The sequence below is a fragment of the Telopea speciosissima genome, chromosome 1 (assembly GCF_018873765.1).
Source record: "Telopea speciosissima isolate NSW1024214 ecotype Mountain lineage chromosome 1, Tspe_v1, whole genome shotgun sequence".
Classification (NCBI taxonomy): Eukaryota; Viridiplantae; Streptophyta; class Magnoliopsida; order Proteales; family Proteaceae; genus Telopea; species Telopea speciosissima.
Genome location: NC_057916.1, coordinates 4,489,215 through 4,507,551, shown reverse-complemented (window position 1 = coordinate 4,507,551; position 18,337 = coordinate 4,489,215). Strand labels below are relative to the sequence as shown.

The following is an 18,337-nucleotide window of genomic DNA, read 5'->3' as shown; positions in this document are numbered from 1 at the left end:
CGGATTAAAGCATGACAAGTGTCAATATCTTAAGGGGGAAAATTAACAGAAATGGAGGATGTTAGAAATTGAAAGGATAAAAATCCATGAATTGAGACATAACCCTTCTAAAAGGTGCAAGATCCAAAAGTACAATTGGTTATGAAGACTAGAGATCATTTTGCCTTTCAGTAGACAAGGGAAAAATGTAATTAGACAACCTTCGCACACCACATAGTTTTTCTACATGATAAAATGATGTGGCAATTTTGACAATTGGATGATATGTTAGGGTTTGAATTGACAATGTATCACGTCATTTTATATCTCAATTCAATCAAAATATACTACGATGTATGTCCATGCAACCATGTACTATGATTTTTAAAGTTTTGTTTTACCATGTTGGCCCCATGCTAGTGCAAAGCCCAATGAGCAACATTCTTTACTACACACCTTTTTATAATACTCCACTATTTATGGGCTAGAGTTCTCTGTGAGGGAGCCTCTTTACGAGAGCAGGGGGTAAAGCTGCGTATATTATGACCCCGTAATGGAGGAAGCCTCGTGCATTGATTAGTTTTCTGTGAGGTAGCTTAGCTTCTGCCCATGCATAGGACCAACTAAGACGCATGTGGAAGCATCATGAGGATGGGATTTCAACCTTTCATTGGGGGTAGGGTAGTCATTTCGTCCCCACTGTGTCTTGGCGTGGGCGGTACAGTCTCCCACAGGACACTTTTCCGATAAGAAAAACGTTAGAAACGCAGAAACATAACATTGACTTGTTCCGTAGTTTCTCTCACGTCCGAAGTCACTGCGAAATTCAAATCCAGCAGTCGAAGAAAATTCGGAAACCTAGATCGATCCGTTCATGGTTTCTATAGCCAATGCCAGCAAAACCAGGTAACTCCACTACTGCGCTGTTTTACTATTTGATACCATTACTCCGATCCCCTCAATTTTTGGTTTATGATTCATCTGAACATTATCAGATATCAAAACATCAAACTAGTGGTGGTCTTTTCTAGCATGATATCTCTGTCTGCTGAGCGGTTGATCTGGAGCGGTCTGGGAAAAGCTTAAAGGCAGTGATTCTGGTGAAGTTGCTTTTTCTTCTTCCCTGAAATGTTGTGTTCATCAGTAGCTGTAATTCTGTAGGTAGTCCTTATATAGCATTGAAACATCAACACTGAGACGGAGGGAAAGGAGAAAGGGAAAAAAAAAAGGAATGAGACTCTGTGGGTGATTATCAGTTAGACTCCGGAGGTCGCTACAAAGATTTGTTGCGACATCTTGATTAGATATGACTTAATCCCGCACGTTTGATGATGTTCATATTTCTCTCTAAAAATATATTTTATTTTTCAACTGCTATATTGCTTGAAATTTCTACACTGTGCAGCGTTGTGACTTTGAAAGGTGTGGTGATCATTGTTTTTGACCTTAAGGCCACTATGTCTTTGTTTCTGTAAGCAAATCTTACTATAATAAAATTTTCTGCGGTTGGGGGGGGGGGGGTTGGTTGTTTACTAGATGTAACTTTATCAGCAGAAGAAAAAACTGCACTGAATTTTTGGGGGGTGTTTGGGAACTGCAATTATTTTTGAACATCAAAACTCATTCCTTTCTCACTTCATTAGAACCTGGAAAAAAAAATCCTTGCATTTTTCTGTAATCCATTTAGAAATTTGATTCTATTGGTACTGCAATTGGTTTACATCAAGAAGCATTTTCAAAATTTTGATAGTGTTGAGTGATGGAGCCTTTCGGTCTACATTGCTATTGGAGGCACGCCATGTCTTGTTGAAGTCTGTTCAGAGTTGGGGGGGGGGGGGACACTAAATCTCAAGAGGTCATGAATTTTTAATTATTACATGATCATCTCTCTGGCCACACAGCAGACATGGAAAGATGAAGCGTGTGGCCATGTGATTGGGAAGCTCAAACCAATGTTACTAGTCAAATTACAGGCAGAAGTGTTCAAATGACTTCCTGTTTCATGAAATTATGAGAATGCCATTTCAAAGTAATGGAATCCAGTATTCGTCCACTTACCCCATCCCTCCCCCCCACAAAAGGCTAAAAAGAGAAGAAAAGAAAGGAAATTTAGTGGCATTTTTGTAAGTTTTGTCAATTGGACTTAATATAAGCCACCTCCCCTACCTTGTCATTTTTTTGGGGAGGGGCGGTGTAGGGGCTGCAACTTGACAAGTGAGATGGGTTTGGGTTCTCATCTCCCATGGATCTCACTCGTGTTTGTATAGGGCAACTTCTGATGAAAATAAGGTTCAATGTGCACCAACCATTGTCAAAGTTTATATTGTAAGGCATGGGCATACCACCCCTTTCATCAAATTTTGTCAGAGTTCTTAGTATCTGGCAATCTGGCAAACTTCTTTAGAGGGTTAGCTTTTAGTTATTATTCTTACTTTTTTGGATGCCCCTTGAATGCTGGCTGCCAACTTTATGCACCCTCCCTCCTCTTTCATCTGAAATTGGGAATTGTAGTGCAAAAGCATTGGTGGAGTAACGATCTAACATGTTATTAGTTGAGGTAAGGTTGATTTGAGTAGACTAGACTTCAAGACTTGGATTCATTTCCAGGCTCCACTCTATTAAAATCTAATATATTGCAGTCTCTTGTATGTTATAGAGAAGACCAATAGTTAAATTTCAATGCGTGACTATATGTTAAATTTGACCTATATAAATCAATTTAAAAAATTTCAACTGATGATTTTCTTCTTTTGTATCTATTTTCAGGGAGAGCATTAAGACATTAAGATGCAGCACGTGCCAGCTACTATTGAGGAACAACTTCTTCTAAAGTCAATTAAGGAAGAATGCCCTTGGGAGAATCTTCCGAAACGACTTCAAGTCACTCTATCTTCTAAAGAAGAGTGGCATAGAAGGTTAAAACAGTTTCTGCTTACATATATACCATAACTGTGTGCCTGTGCAGCCGTCTTCTCATTGCCCCTTTTTCCTTCTATGTATGTTTAAAAAATGGAGCTGTAGTCTGTGAATTCATTTAACAAACGGATAGGTTGGCCACAAGAAGATATCCCGGAATTGACACATGCAGAAAATTGCCTGGAATTTTCCTGGCTCAAATATGACCTGCAAATTTGCTCCAAAGGAAATCTGTGGAAATTTGAGGTTTAAAACATATTAACTTGATATTTTCTTGTAATGAAAACAGAGCTCATTATCATGTTTTCTTTTTTTATAGTATTGTCCCTTTACCAAAAGCAGCTCTTGATCACTCCTGTCTCTGCAGTCTGCCCTTTCTTTGTGGTGCATGTTCTTTCTGTTAATTGGTGATGTTTGGATGTGTTGATTTCTGGTCAATGGATTGCATAGGTGCTAGCATCCAATTTCATTTTTCAAGATAACACTTGTATTTGAGTACTCAGAAACGAAACAATGCAAGCCGTCATAGACATGAAATAATGTAAGACCTCATAAGCCTAATACTAATAAAAATTTTAATGTAGTAGAAATCTGCTGGAATGGAACAAAAGTATGGTTACTTGAAGTGCAAATGGTAATGAAGACTGAGAAGAATCTTGATGTGATGCTTCTTCCCCCCCTCTGATGTAGATCGAAGCATGAAGAAGACCAAGACAGAATTAAATAAAAAAGAAAGTTACTGTTCACGTGAATAGTGTTGTGGGGCTCAATATCGACAGCTGGCTTGGATGAGATGCTGCCAATATTTGTTAGGATATTATCTATTAGTTTCTATTTTCTTGCATTGTTATTGGGTCAATAGCTAGAGTTCTATTTTTATGTTAGTTTCTTTTTTCAGTTTTATTGGCAGCCAAGCACTCTCCCACACACTATTGAAAGTTGCTAATTTTGTAACCATTGATGAGTTGATTATAAATAAGTGTACATGTCGGAGCAGAAAAGGGACAGAGATTGAAGAAAAGAGAGCTATGGTTGAAGCTGTGAGAGACAGAGATGGTGAGAGACCGTGGGTGAGAGGCCCTGGATGAGAGACTCTGGACTGAGAGAGTCCCCTATCCTCTTCTTCTTCTTCTTTATCCTTTAATGTTCTTCTTTCATATGTAAATAGAAAAGAGAGATAAAAAAAAAAGTTTCAGTTATTCAATTTTGTTCTTCCTTATTGTATTGATCCTGCTGCAATCAATCTCTCACTGGTTTTCCCTGGTTCGAGGTCGAGTTTGCATTACCCTCCCCACAAAAAAAAAAAAAAAAGAATATTTTTGTGATGCCTTAAACAGTAACTGGGATATTCTGGAAATCAGAAAACAGAAATTAGGGGTAAAAAGACAAATCCTGCAGAATCAAAATCCTAACTCAGACTTAATATTCAGGCCAAGTGGGCAATTGATGGTCCTTTATCATGTGGTTTAGAAGAAATTAAATTCTCTTCAGCCTTAGCGGGTGCAGCAGAATCAGATTGTAATCTGGTCTAAATTGGTTCTGTAATAAAAGCTTTAGTTGCAGAAACAGGAAAGGTGCAACAGAGGCAATGAAAGTACTTTTTAACAGTAGATATCCAGCATAGATAGAGTAAAACAGTACTGGAGTCCTAGAGCTCACAAAAGACCAAATTTGGAAGGGAGACAGACACACAATTCAGGTAGCAGCATATAAACAAAGCAGTGGAACTGGAAAAACAGAACCGAGATTTCAGATCTGCTGTGACCTAGATTCTGGCTCTCTTTATATTTGTCATGCACTTCAACCCCTATGTTGTTCCAAGGTCTTATTGTAATTCCCACAAGGCCTCATGAGAAACCCAGCCCATTTCTGCAGGTTTACTAGGAATTTGTCCTGAGTTTCCTGCTCCACATTTGGAGGTGAAACTGCAAAAGAACGTGTCATTTAAAAGAACATAAGCATGAGATCCCTCCCATCGTTGATGGCAGCTCCATCGGCAATCCGGGGCCAGTTGGGTTAGGGTGTGTTTAGAGACCATGAGAGGTCAATGCTACTGTCCCCCCTCTCCCCCCGACCCGTGTCCTATTGGTTATTATGATTCAATTGCTGAGGAGTTGAAAGCGGTCATGCAGAGTATTGAGAGAACTCTTCAACATGAATGGTGCATTTGCTCATAGAAGGTGATTCTAAACTGATGATTGGATGGCTTCAAGTGGGGGAATAGAGGTCCTTTGAGACAAATGCACTTCATCCAGAGAGTTGGAGCCTTATGTGCCAACTGAGATTTTTCCTTTGTATGGAGTATGGAGGATGTTTCCAGCCAATGCCATAGCTGATGAGTTGGCTAAGTCGGGTTATTAAGCCTTTGGGCCCTTACTCCATCGTGTAGTTCCTGTTGAGGTTTCCCCAACCTTTGTTGGTTGCTGTATATGATACTTGTTTTCCTATCTTCTTTAAAAATAAATTTATCCAAACAAAAAAGGAAAAAAAAGGAAAGAAAAAGAAGAGCCACCCATGAAAGGAAGAATGGAGGCTAATCAAGAAGAATGGGTAAAGTACACGTACCCCCCCCTGTAATGCACCCAATATTCCTCGTACCCCCCTAAGGTTCTAAAAAGTCCACGTACCACCCCTGCAAATTCCACGTACCACCCCTACTTTACCCCCCTAATTCCAGATAAGTCCAAACCGTTAAGTTTAGCTGTTAAGTGCTGAAAACTTGACCATTTTACCCTTTCATATATGTTTATAAATTTGAAAAGACCTAATTGCCTTGACCTATTTGTTCATAATATGAAAAGACCTTTTTTCCCTAACCTAATTTGATAAGACCCTTTTACCCCCACTATTTGTTCTTAAGAACCTAACCCAACCTAATTACTAAAATGCCCTTGCTAGGGCATAATTACCAAAATACCCTCATCTTCCCCAAAATTCATCTTCCATTTCTGAAACTTCTCTCAAAAGATTCAACATTAATCTATTGCATAACAATAGCAATGACCCTGAAACGACTAGCAACAGTATCAAAATTCCAGAAGAACCCTTGAGAAGCACCATAACCGTGAACCATAACAAGTGTGGGAGAACCATCCTTACTGTCGAATGTAACTGTATTGATAAACCTAGGTTCATCACTTGAAGAACGAAACCACTTGATCCTAGAACCCGGTGGCCCAGATCCTATATTAACCTGTTCTTGAACATACGTAGTTCTGTGAAAGCAATCAATTCAGTGAATCAGCAAAAGAAACACTATTTACATAATTGGGAAGGCTAGCATGCAATACTCAAGTGGTCTTTATGTATTTTAATCAAGCCCTATGTCTTTTGGGCGTTGTGGTAAGGTAGTTAACATCAGTATTTTTCACGATTACTGTTCCAAGAGTTAGATTAAAGGAATCTCTATATCTGAATTCCCACGGGAAGAATTCGCAGGAAGCAGAATTCCAAAGCTAGGGTTCATAAAGCTCGAAATCTAAAGATATCCAATAGAACTGGAATAGTTTGGAATAGAATTCATGGGTGAAACACCTAACACCTTGAGGAAACAAAATCGAGATAGATTAATGTTGAATCTTTTGAGAGAAGTTTCAGAAATGGAAGATGAGGGTATTTTGGTAATTATGCCCTAGCAAGGGCATTTTAGTAATTAGGTTGGGTTAGGTTCTTAAGAACAAATAGTGGGGGTAAAAGGGTCTTATCAAATTAGGTTAGGGCAAAAAGGTCTTTTCATATTATGAACAAATAGGTCAGGGCAATTAGGTCTTTTCAAATTTATAAACATATAAGAAAGGGCAAAATGGTCAAGTTTTTAGCACTTAACAGCTAAACTTAACGGTTTGGACTTATCTGGAATTAGGGGGGTAAAGTAGGGGTGGTACATGGAATTTGCAGGGGTGGTATGTGGACTTTTCAGAACCATAGCTGATGAGTTGGCTAAGTCGGATTATTAAGCCTTTGGGCCCTTACTCCATCGTGTAGTTCCTGTTGAGGTTTCCCCAACCTTTGTTGGTTGCTGTATATGATCCTTGTTTTCCTATCTTCTTTAAAAATAAATTTATCCAAACAAAAAAGTAAAAAAAAAAAAAAAAAAGAAGAGCCACCCATGAAAGGAAGAATGGAGGCTAATCAAGAAGAATCTAGCCAACTTGAAGAAAGCCTTTTATACCAGAAAACATACCTGACAGATCTGCTACAACGTGACAGCTATCTTTCCTGATCATTACTCTGAGAATTTATTTACTTTTCCATCATGATTACGGATCCTCTTGTGTTCATATTCCATGCTTTTCTTGGATGAGTTTTTTCGGTGCCTTCATCTAACTCTAATTCTCTCATTGCTACCTTAATGCAGAGTAATTGACCATTGCATAAAGAAGCGGCTCCAATGGAACACTTGTTTTGCACGAAAAGTTTGTAAAGAAGGTGAATATTATGAAGAGATGATGCGTTATCTGCGAAAGAATCTAGCGGTGCGTTTTGAACCAAAACATGCTTTCTTATTTTATTGGCAATAACATTGTCTAGGAAGGATGATCATGTGGCAGTCATTGTGTAATTACAATCTGTGCTGTAATTTACCCTGTTGATTGTATCTGTCTGCTGGTTACCTTTGATTGTCAGAGAATGCTCTATTGGTTATCTGTCAATTGAATCAGCTTCCTAAGTCTGCTCTTTGTCTGCCTTGCTGGTTATTGGATTGAAGCAGCATTCTCTCCATGTTCCTTTAGGCATATTATCCTTTTAGATGGCCCTGCCCTTGGGTTGCATTTTCATTCTTAGTAATTTGTGTTGCCCCTACTTGAACATTATCACTGCCAAATATGGTAGCAAGTGGACTCAGATGTAAAGTAATGACGAGAATTGCAAATAGAAAGAGTGAAATTTAGAGAACTTGCAGTTAAGAAAGAATTGATTTCTCTTAATCCTACAGTGGTGCAAATGTGAGAGATTCACTTTTTGGTGGTTATACTGGTATTGGATATGTCTCCCATTAACGACTTCCATGTTCTGATGTTTGGAGGGTGAGGCTAACAGCCCTTTCTAGCCAGAAAATTATGGAGCGAAGAAAACTGTGCTGTTGATTGCAGATTTTGAATATTTAGTCACTGCTTTTCTTGCTGTTCCCACTCTCTATGTGGATTGACACATTTGTTTCTTAATTCTTTGCAGCTGTTTCCATATCACCTTGCAGAGTACATTTGTCGAGTGATGAGGGTATCACCTTTCAGATACTACTGTGACATGATCTTTGAGGTCATGAGAAATGGTAACAGATTATGCCTTCTAAGAACATTTATTGGCAGTAGATTATGATCTTTTTATTGAGTTTTGCTATTTCAGAGAACATCTTTTCTTGATGCACAGTTACAGCCTATTGGATTAACTTTCAGTAGTGTCTTGCATCACAGATTTCAGAGTTGCATTTTGGGATGCTATTTGTTGACTTCTTCAGAATTTTATAAATTTTCTATACCCAGCATATATTGCATCACTGAAAGTAAGAGACAAATTTGGATTACCTATTCTATTTCTGAGGTAATCTCTACAGACAATGAGTAATGAGTATTGGAGGCAGATTATGCATTTTTAGGGGCCATTGCTTGGATCAATGGTAAAAGGTTCAGGCTGCCAGGCATTGGTTGCCACTGATTCTGATCTGAATCGGCCAAAAAGCTTAGAAACCCCTATCTGAATCAGCTGGGATCGGGATCGGGATCGATCTCGGTTGATTCCGATCTGAATCAGCTGATTCTGCTGATTCTATCCTGATTCCTCAAACCATGCTTCTAGGGCAAATGTCCGGGTTCAAGTCTTGAAAGTGGCCACTTTACACAAAAAAAAGGCCGAAGATTAGGACCATCTCCAAACTCACCCCTCCCAGGACCCTGCATATGCGGGACCAGTATTGGGTAATGGCTTTTTTAGTTATCAATCTTTTTTCTTTGATCTCTAGTTGCTCAACTAACATGGCAGATTTCTGACTATTTTCTACATAAAAATTGGGACAACTTGTTTGCCAATGCATCCTCTGCCCCTGTGGCAAGTTTCAGGAAGTAGCCCTTCACTGCTTCACCACTTGGGAAAATCAAGATCTTGTTTTTGTTGGGTTTTAAATTAAATACCTTGCATCGCTAGGGAAGAGCAAAAGTGCAGAATAAATGTTGACATAAATGGTTGATGTGGAACTGGAAACTGCATATGGTCCATCTGGTGGATTCTCTGTCTAATGCATGTCCTGGATCTATGACATAATAGGGAGATCACTTATTGAGCACACCTAATGGCACACAAATAAATCTTTTACATAGATATTTACACTCATAGACTCGTAGTAGATTCACACAGATGTGATGTGTGTGGATGCTATTGTTTGATATCGTATATTGTTCATCTATATTTGTTTTTATCTATTCATGCAACATTTGCCTTCTATGTTTTTGTGATTATCTCTTTAGCCTTTGCGTGTGAGACACAGGTTATACTTTTGCATCCATATTAACTTAACATGTTGAGGAATCTAAGAGATATCTCACATACTTCTATTTCCTGCAGAACAACCTTATGACAGTATCCCGAATTTTAGTGCTGCAGATGCCTTGAGACTTACTGGAATAGGAAGAAATGAATTTATTGATATCATGAACAAGTGCAGATCTAAGGTACTGGTTACTAATTGGTCGCAGATGTGCTAATATTCATCTTTGTGTGTGATATTGACACATATGAACTCATTAGAAGATGTGCTAAATTCAAGGCAAGCCTATTTAAGCATGATTATACATATTCAAACCATTAGATCAGAGGGGGAAAAAAACACATAAGAACTCATTAGAAGGATGTGGAGCCATTAGAGGGATGGTGCTTATTTCCTTGATGTGGAGCAAAAAGTTGGAGTTCTCTTTGAGGCCATTGTGCTAAAGGCTGTGAAGCCTGAGTTGGAGTTTCTCCCAATCATGGGAGCCGCTTAGACAAATATACCGTTCATCCATACAACCCTAAAGACTACTCATAAGAACTCCTTAACAAAACAACTCCTGGCTGGACCAGCATACGAGTCACCATTTTCAAACCCCTACCTCTCTAGTGATTAATAGAATTCATTAATTTAATCACAGTTGTATTGGTCTGGCATAGACATGAAGCAAGGAAATTAAAAGAACTCTAATAGGATAATTTAGCTACTGGCAGTCTTCTAAAACTTATTTGGTTTCTGATAAGCTCCTGTTTCAACAATTATGCCAGCATTCTGAATCCTCAGAATTCTGCAATGAGGATTACCTATAATCTCTGCCTCATGTGGTGGCATTTTTATTGATGTCATTTGCTTGAGAGGACTGCAAACTCTCTTCTCTTCTTGTTTACAATTTCCAGAACTTCACTGAGTAATTCTTCCAGTATTTAACAGCTGTCTTCTTGTGGGTTATTAATATCAGTCCTGCATGAAAGTTTCATTTGCAAAGTCATTACCTTGTCAGTGAATGCACTTAATTTGTCTTGACCATCATATTCTCTGTTGGGTATTGCCAGAAAATTATGTGGAAGCTGAACAAGTCAATTGCAAAAGAACTATTGCCAATGCAACCTGTAGACTTTCCAATTGAACCATGGTGGGGAGTTTGCCTCGTTAACTTCACAGTGGAAGAATTTAAGGTGAAGTTTGTAAAATTTCCCTCTGTTTAGAAATATAATGTTTAGCACATAAAATTCTTTAATGGAGTTGGCAATTCTATGGATACACCAATTTCTCATGGGCATTTCATTTGACAATACTTGTCTTTCTGTGGTCATGTGTGGTCTTACTCTTTTTTCATTCTTGTAGAAACTCACTGAAGAAGAGATGTCAACGATAGACAAAGTTTGTAAGGAGGAAGCAAATTCATTTGTCCTTTTTGATCCTGACATTGTACAGGGTCTATACCGACGAGGATTGGTCTACTTTGATGTTCCTGTATATCCTGATGATCGTTTTAAAGGTAATTAATGCACACATGGATTTGCTTTGTCGAATATTCTCTGTTGTAAACTTGATGCACTATAGTTCTCTTTGGGTTTGAACTGTGTTTGTTTGCCTTTGCCATACAATTATGGACCGGATGGATTTTGTAGTATCTTAAGTTGTAAATGTTGTATTAGTTTAGATATACTTATGGGATTTGTACTGTGTTTGTTTGTCTCTCTCTCTCTCTCGGTTCTGTTCTAGGCCTGAAACTATCACATGGTACTAGAGCATTGAACAGCCAGTGGTTGTGATCCTTTTTTAATCTTGATTTGAGAGTCCCATTAGGGATTTATTTTGTTGTGGTTTGCAGCAACCTATGCTGTTTTTGGTTTATATGAAACTCTACATATAAACCAAAAACATGGTCGAACCAGTCAAAACTTGGTATTTGCTCGGCAAAACATGGTTTCCCAGAGTTTGTAATGCAGGAATTGACCTCGAACCAGGGAAACCAGCGGGAGATCGATTGCAGCCAGGATCATCACGATAAAGAACAAATTAAATAACTAGAACTCTTTTTTTTTTTTTTTTAATTGTTGTTTTCTATTACATATGAATGGAGAACATAAAGGATAAGAAGATAAAGAAGAGAAGATAGAAGAGAAGGGGTGGTAGGGGAATGGCTCTCTCAGCCTAGTTCTCTCACGCACAGCTATCTCAAATGTTGAACATAGGAGCAAACTCCCATAACTGATGGCAACAAGGCCTGAAATTTCTTTTCTCCAAGTCTGATCCTTTCTTACAATAGGGGGCCTATTAATAGCTTAGGCAAGCTTACAAAATAGAGAGTATAAAATAGAAACTTCCTAAAACCAAAATAGAAGGTAGGAAAATAGCAACTAGCTGAAAATAGAAACTACTAAGGTTTTATGGATCCAGCCTTCTAAACAAAAGGAAACAAAAATAGAAACTAATAGATTTAGTAACTAGGTACTACTAACAGAATGGTAACAAAATAAAATCAGATCTTCACACCAGCTGTCCATATCAGCCCCCAAATCACTGTTCACGTGAACAGTAACTCGGGTACTGTTCATGTAAATAGTAACTTTTTTTTAATTTAAATTTCTGTCTTGGTCTCTTTTCTTCTTCTTCATGCTTCTCTCTAGGCTGGGGCTGCCTTAGGTGATGATGCTCCATCGAACCAACGAAAACTTGCCACATCATCAGACCAGGCTGCGTTTGATGCTCCATCGAACCAACGAAAAATTGCCACTTCATCCGACCAGGCTGCTTCTCACAGCAGTTGAATCCACAACCTTGCTGGGCTGGTTTTGGGGCTTGTTCCTGCGGGTACATATGGACTTGTGATCCACATCAGTTTGACCGAAACCTGGTATTTTCTTGGCAAAACTCGACATGTCATGGGCTGGTCAAAACTTGTTGAAACTGGTCAAAATTGGTCGAAACTACCGAAATGTGTGAAATATGATCGAACCAGTCAAAACTTGGTACAAGTCAGTATCAACTCAAGGTTTCGTCACCTTTTGAGATTGGTGTGTGGTTTGTATGATTACACCTTCATAAAAAAAAACAAAAAAAAACCAAGGTTTCGTCTCAGTTTCTTTCGAAACCGAGATATCTCGGTCAAAGCTTGCAGTTTCTAGCGAGATTAAGAACTATGCTAGTCACCAGTTTATTCTATTTTCTTATTACTGTTGTTTGTCCACGTATTATCGTGCTCCTGTTATATATTCAATGGGTGATTCAATATATTTTGTGGACTTTGTGAATGTCCAAATCACTGCCATTAATTTTAATGGTGCATCTAACACCCCCCCCCCCCAAAAAAAATAAAAATAAATAAATAAATAAATAATGGTGCATCCAACTGTCTTCTATGGACACAGGCTGTATATGTATATATCATTGTGAAAGGGAAATTAAGATACTTAATGTCAGAACCTCCCTATGCCAACTCTAAAGGTTATGAGGAGTGGATGACACTTCTTGTGTGGCTGTGGAATTGTATGGATTTGTTAATTTCTCAAATGTTATGTATCATACTACTGCCAAAGATGTAAGGAATGATTTGGAAGAAAGTTTTCCCAAGATAAAAATATGGCTCGTGTGTATGATCGCTATGTGAATTTTTTTTTTCAAGCAAGGTGATAGGTATGTGGTTGAGTACTACAGGACCCTTAAGGGCATGTGGGAAGAACTTAATGTTTATCAGCCCCTCAACACTGAATTGAATTTCTTATGCTTTTTGTTTATTTGTAAATGCAAGTTTGAGTCATTAACATTTATACTGATTCAGTTTCCAGGCTGGAAGGGTTTGTTTCTAACAGGGAGCAGTCCTATGAAGATCCCATTGAAGAGTAAGTTCTTTCAGAACACTGTTAGTGGTTTCTGATGTTACTGAAAATGCTAAGCCGTGTTTGTGCTGTGCATAGTTGGCAAGGCGCCTAGGCGAACCAAGGCGAGTGAGGGGGTCAGAAACTAAGGCGACACCAACAATGCGACAAGGCGTCGCCTAGGCGACGAAAGCGACACTAGAATTTAAGGCGTGACAAAGGCACCTGGACGCCTAGGCGACGCCTTGACAACTATGACTGCTGTGTTGTATTGCGATGGCAGGGATCCCAGCAGTCTAGTGGGTCCACCACTGCATTGGCATGGGCCTCAGAGCTTGGATGGGATTCCCACCGACGTAATGTAATGCATGGTTATATACTTATAACATTATAACTAAACAAAGGCAGCAACTGGTCTAGTTGGCATGCTATTTAATAAATAACCCAACTCAAATCCATCCCAAAACGGAACTGGTTTGAGAATTTCCAAAGATTCCCTCTCTTCCTCCCTTTGCCCATTTTATTGTGTTGCTTTGCTGCCTTCATACATCTACAGATGCTTAGAAAGTCGGATCAAATAAGAAGGGTGGAATTCTAGAAGATGAAGAGCTTGAATGCTTGGAAGTCTCAAAACAACGAAACATAAAATCGAAAATGCTCAAAGTCCGATTTTTATTTTCTTATGGAAAAAAAGAATAAATTTTCTCTTTAAATTGAAAAATGTTACTATTTTTTCCCCAATGGAACTAATCTTTTCGGGCAAAAAATTGTTATACATATTTTGATTGTCTAGAGGGTCTAGAGCCCTCTCACCTGATTAAATTCCATATCACCTCTACAAAATATATGAATAAAATGGTATTAAAAGAATCTTATACCCATTTTGCTATGTGGACTGATTAGTACATGAATTTATGCAAGGCATCTTTCTCACCAAAATAAAAAGCATAGTACAATGGAAATGCACTGTTGTAACCTTAAGAAATTTACTTTCATGAATTAGTTTGAATAAAAAATTCTAGTCATGTTGGCAAATTTTCCATCTTCCTGATTTATCAAGATAGGCTGAACTAGAACATTCTGGTCATGTTGGTAAATGTCGATCCTTGAACCCAGACCTGCCCAATGATCAGAACTGCAGGCCCTAACCTGGGAGAAATTGGGCAGGTTGGTGGGATGGATCAGAATTGCATCCCCTACATCTGAAATTCAGAATCATTTAAAAGCATTTTTTTACCTGTACAACTTTGTTCTTGCTGTGAAGTTTATACCTAAGTATCTAAGATTCTTTTTCCAGGTTACTCTATGCTGTGTTTGTTGTTTCAAGTGAGAATGCAACTGTTGCTGAATTGGCTACAACCCTACAGGCTGACCTTTCTCAGCTGCAGGCTGCTGCATCTTTTGCATGTCGATTGGGCTGGGCAGTTAAAGTAATTGACCCTGCATCTATTCTTCAAGATTCAAGCATTACTGGGTCTCCTAATATTATTCTGAGTGACGAAGAAGATGGTTCTCGTGGTAGTATCGGCTCTGCAAATATGTCCACTGATGGCATTTCTATTCAACAAGATGTTTCAGGGACGGAAAACTATGGGCCAGTTTCTGGCCATGCTCGTGTTGCTTTCGTTGTTGATGCCAATATAACATCGTATCTCATGATGGGTTCTGTTTCACCAGGTATGTTGTTGGTCTACTGTTTTGTGAGCTACAATACATGTGTTAGAGAATATAGATGAAGAAAACCAGAACCGAGAATGGAGGAAGAAGAGAGAAAGAGAAGAAGATGAGGAAGAGGAGAGAACTGTTAAACTTATCAGTCTCCCTCATAATGCTTGTATTTATAATCTCAAATTACAATAGAAAGGGGAACTCCTAATCAGATTAGGAATTCCTATTCATGATAGGATTCCAAGTTACAATAGAAAAAGAACTAGAACTAACAACTCAAACTGAAACTAAGGCTAACAACTCACAGTAGAATTAGGACTTGACATAATTAGAAACTAGGACTAGGAAAATAGAAGATACACATATCAACCAAATCACTGTTCACGTGAACAGTGTCACATGAACAGTACCTCAACACTCCCCCTCAAGCTGGATTATACAAATAAGTAAAGAAAGAAGATCCAGCTTGAACTAAAAGGGAAAAAAAAAAACTCCATAATAATGCAAGCACTCCCCCTCAAGTTGGCGCATACAAGGTATCAATGCCCAACTTGAACAAAATGAGAAGAAACTAAGTTGCAGCAGAATCCAATTTGACAGATGAATGTAGTTCCCAAATAAACCTTCAAAAACTTGAAATAATTGATCTTCAAAACCTGGACAGACATGATCAGCAAACCGAGACTATAATTTCTTCCAAAAAAAGACAGCTTTTAATGATCTTCAATAGCTAACCAGTGATGAATCTCAGATTGTCATAATGACATAAAATTTTGAAGTTAAATAACTAGAGCAGCAAGTAGCGGAAACGAGCTGAGTTAGGCAGCGGAAAAACACTGTATCAACCCAACTGAAAGTCCTCAAATAGGCAACAACCAAATATCTTCAATACTCTTCAATACTTCAATCTCCCCCTTACGGCAAACTCAACCCAATAACGAAGGATACCCAATGACAATGGTGGAGAAAACTGATCTTCTATGTTTTGCACCAATGTTCCTGCAAGTTTTGCGTTCTGCAATGTCTGCAGGTGTATTGTACATAATCCCCCCCCCTCACGTGTAGTAGTACACGTGGACAAATAACGGAGATTATGTCAGAGATAGTGCAAAAGTATAAACTTCTAGAATTCTTCAAAGGTGCTATGGGTATGAAAAAAGGAAGGAATGGTAAAATTGTAATTTACTAGAAGTTTCCAAAGGTGTTATGGGTAAATACCAAAGGTATGGGATATGAAGGGAATTAGAATTATTGAAAGAGAACGGTGTTGAAAAAAAAGGATAGCATGGCTGTAAGTTGGTGGAAATCCACTTTTAAATACAATCCAAGCCAAAGGGCAAACTGGTAATAAACCAGAATTTGCAAGGGTCAATTGGGTAGTCAAATAGGGGAATGCCAGAATTGTAATTTAAATGAAATCCATACATATATATATATATATATATATGATACCAGTAGGTTTCTCAGGATACCAAATAAAATATGCAAGTAATGAAAGTAAAATATGCAAGTGAAAACTTGAAAAGGTCATGAAATAATAACTTGTGTGTGCTTAGCAGTCTGCGATCCATACTAGGTCGGTCGCGCACTCGGAGGGGTAACCTCGGCGTCTACCGTTTTGCGGGTAGCCTTACAGTGCAGGTGGAGCCGACCAATATTTGAAGATAAAAGAGAATTAAAATCTTGAATTTTATATTACTAGGAGAATTTGAATTACACTCTTGATATACGGGACTCTTGAAGAAAGCTTGAAGAAAACTATTCACTTACGGGTTTACTTGAAGGAAACTTGAAGCCGAGATAAAGGCTTAAACTTGTAGTTCTACGACTTGACGAACACTTGATGAAACTTAGTTACTGACTTGAGAACACTTGATGAATTACACTTGAAGAAAATAAAATTAAAAACCGAAATAACTGGGTGTAAGAACTTGAAGAGTCGAGCTACAAGGTCTGCGTGCTTCTATTTTCCTCCTCCTCTTCTTGGAGAAGACCAAGGGTTTTATAGAGCTTTGGAGGCTTTGGATGCTTTACTTTTCCACCGAAAGCAAACCTTATCTTGAAGGAATCTTTGGCAGGGCGAAGAAGCATGTGGTCGTGGGCCCAGAGTCTTGACTTTGGAGGCGGGGCGCCGAAAGTAGTCTTGGTCCGTAGTGCTACAAAAAAGTCATTTTTACTATTCACCGCTTTGTTGGTAGAACTTGGAATCTTTGAGAAGATACTTCAAAAACCGCACCGAGGCATTCCACGTGTCGAGACACTCGTTTTCCTCATTGGTTTGGTTTAGATGGTTCACCGTATTTGAATGGGCCCAGGTGGCTTGACTATCTAGGACTAGAGATAGTAACCGGACACGACTTTTGATACTGACCACGTGTCGATTCTTGTGAGCCATTTTTATGATGTCGTCATGGCCGACGATTCTCCAAAATCGGGGTTTGGAGACTAACCCTATGGGCTTAACGCCCACTTTTCCGGAAGTTTGGCTCATGGACCTTCCAGTGGACCTTGTTGAAGAGAGTTGTTGATCGGTAAGGTCCACCCATCATCCGGTCTTGAGCATATTGGCCTTCATGAAGGTGGGGTCAATGGACCCAACACTGAGCTGGTTTCTTCTTTTTCTTCTTCAGATGTCGAGGGCAGCCAGTGGGCCTCGATCTCGCTTGTTTGGCTTTTAGCTTGAGGCGTCTCATCACATCGACTTGTCCGATCCTTCATGAGGGCCACTAAGTTCGCTTTGTGAGGGATTGGATAAGGGCCTCGGGGCGCACCTTCTTAGATCACACTTGTCCCACCACTTGACTCAAGTTTCTTACTAGAAAAGGGATAGAGCAATTGGGGCCCTCAGATTGTCCAATTGCGTATTCCCAATATATGATCCACGCCAGGCACGGCAATGGATAAAGAATCTTAGGAGATCCGTCATTCAGGATTTGTTCGGTGTCTTTGGCAAAAATGCTTAGAGCATCGAACACTTGATCCGCAGGATGTCATTAATTGGCCCATAGGCGGCCCACCAACGAGGGAACCAATTTGGAATTGGGCTTGAGAACTTGAAGTCGAAACAAAAGAACCAGGAATGTTGGTTCTTACTATTTTTGGAACAGGAAAGCATGGTGCCAAGCATCCATGTAGTCAAAATAGTGATATTCCTGGCGTAGTTTTGAGAGAACCTTTTGTAGATAGGGGATGTGTACCCCAATCCTTGGGGATAATTTGTAAAATGGTTCTTAAGTATGGGTAACCAAGTTTGGTTCATTTTGTAGAAATTTTGTTTGATACGGATGGAATCAGTATCAACGAGGATGAACTCATAGAACTCTTGGCCTTTTGAACTATTTGGGAATAGAAATCCCAACCTTGGAAAAAGCCCTTCGCTATTTTCACAGGAGTGTTGCGGCCTTTGGTGAGGTCATCAAGGGCAAAAATGTCTTGATAAGCTTGTTTGAGGACATACTGACTCTTAGGTAAG

The 18,337-nt window shown here is 39.0% G+C and overlaps 1 protein-coding gene across 2 annotated transcripts in view; it reads left to right on the top strand.

The window, feature by feature from the left end:
• The first annotated feature begins 754 nt into the window (after window positions 1–754).
• LOC122669612 (protein FAM91A1) overlaps window positions 755–18,337 on the top strand; it is a 32,556-nt gene continuing 14,973 nt past the window's right edge. The window contains exons 1-10 of one of the 2 annotated variants that reach the window (XM_043866413.1): window positions 755–885; window positions 975–1,079; window positions 2,746–2,894; window positions 7,253–7,370; window positions 8,071–8,167; window positions 9,454–9,560; window positions 10,429–10,551; window positions 10,721–10,874; window positions 13,161–13,221; window positions 14,495–14,874. In XM_043866413.1, coding sequence (XP_043722348.1) covers window positions 2,767–2,894; window positions 7,253–7,370; window positions 8,071–8,167; window positions 9,454–9,560; window positions 10,429–10,551; window positions 10,721–10,874; window positions 13,161–13,221; window positions 14,495–14,874 — 1,168 coding nt within the window. In that variant the 5' untranslated portion in view covers window positions 755–885; window positions 975–1,079; window positions 2,746–2,766. The other variant, XM_043866421.1, reaches the window with a different exon arrangement.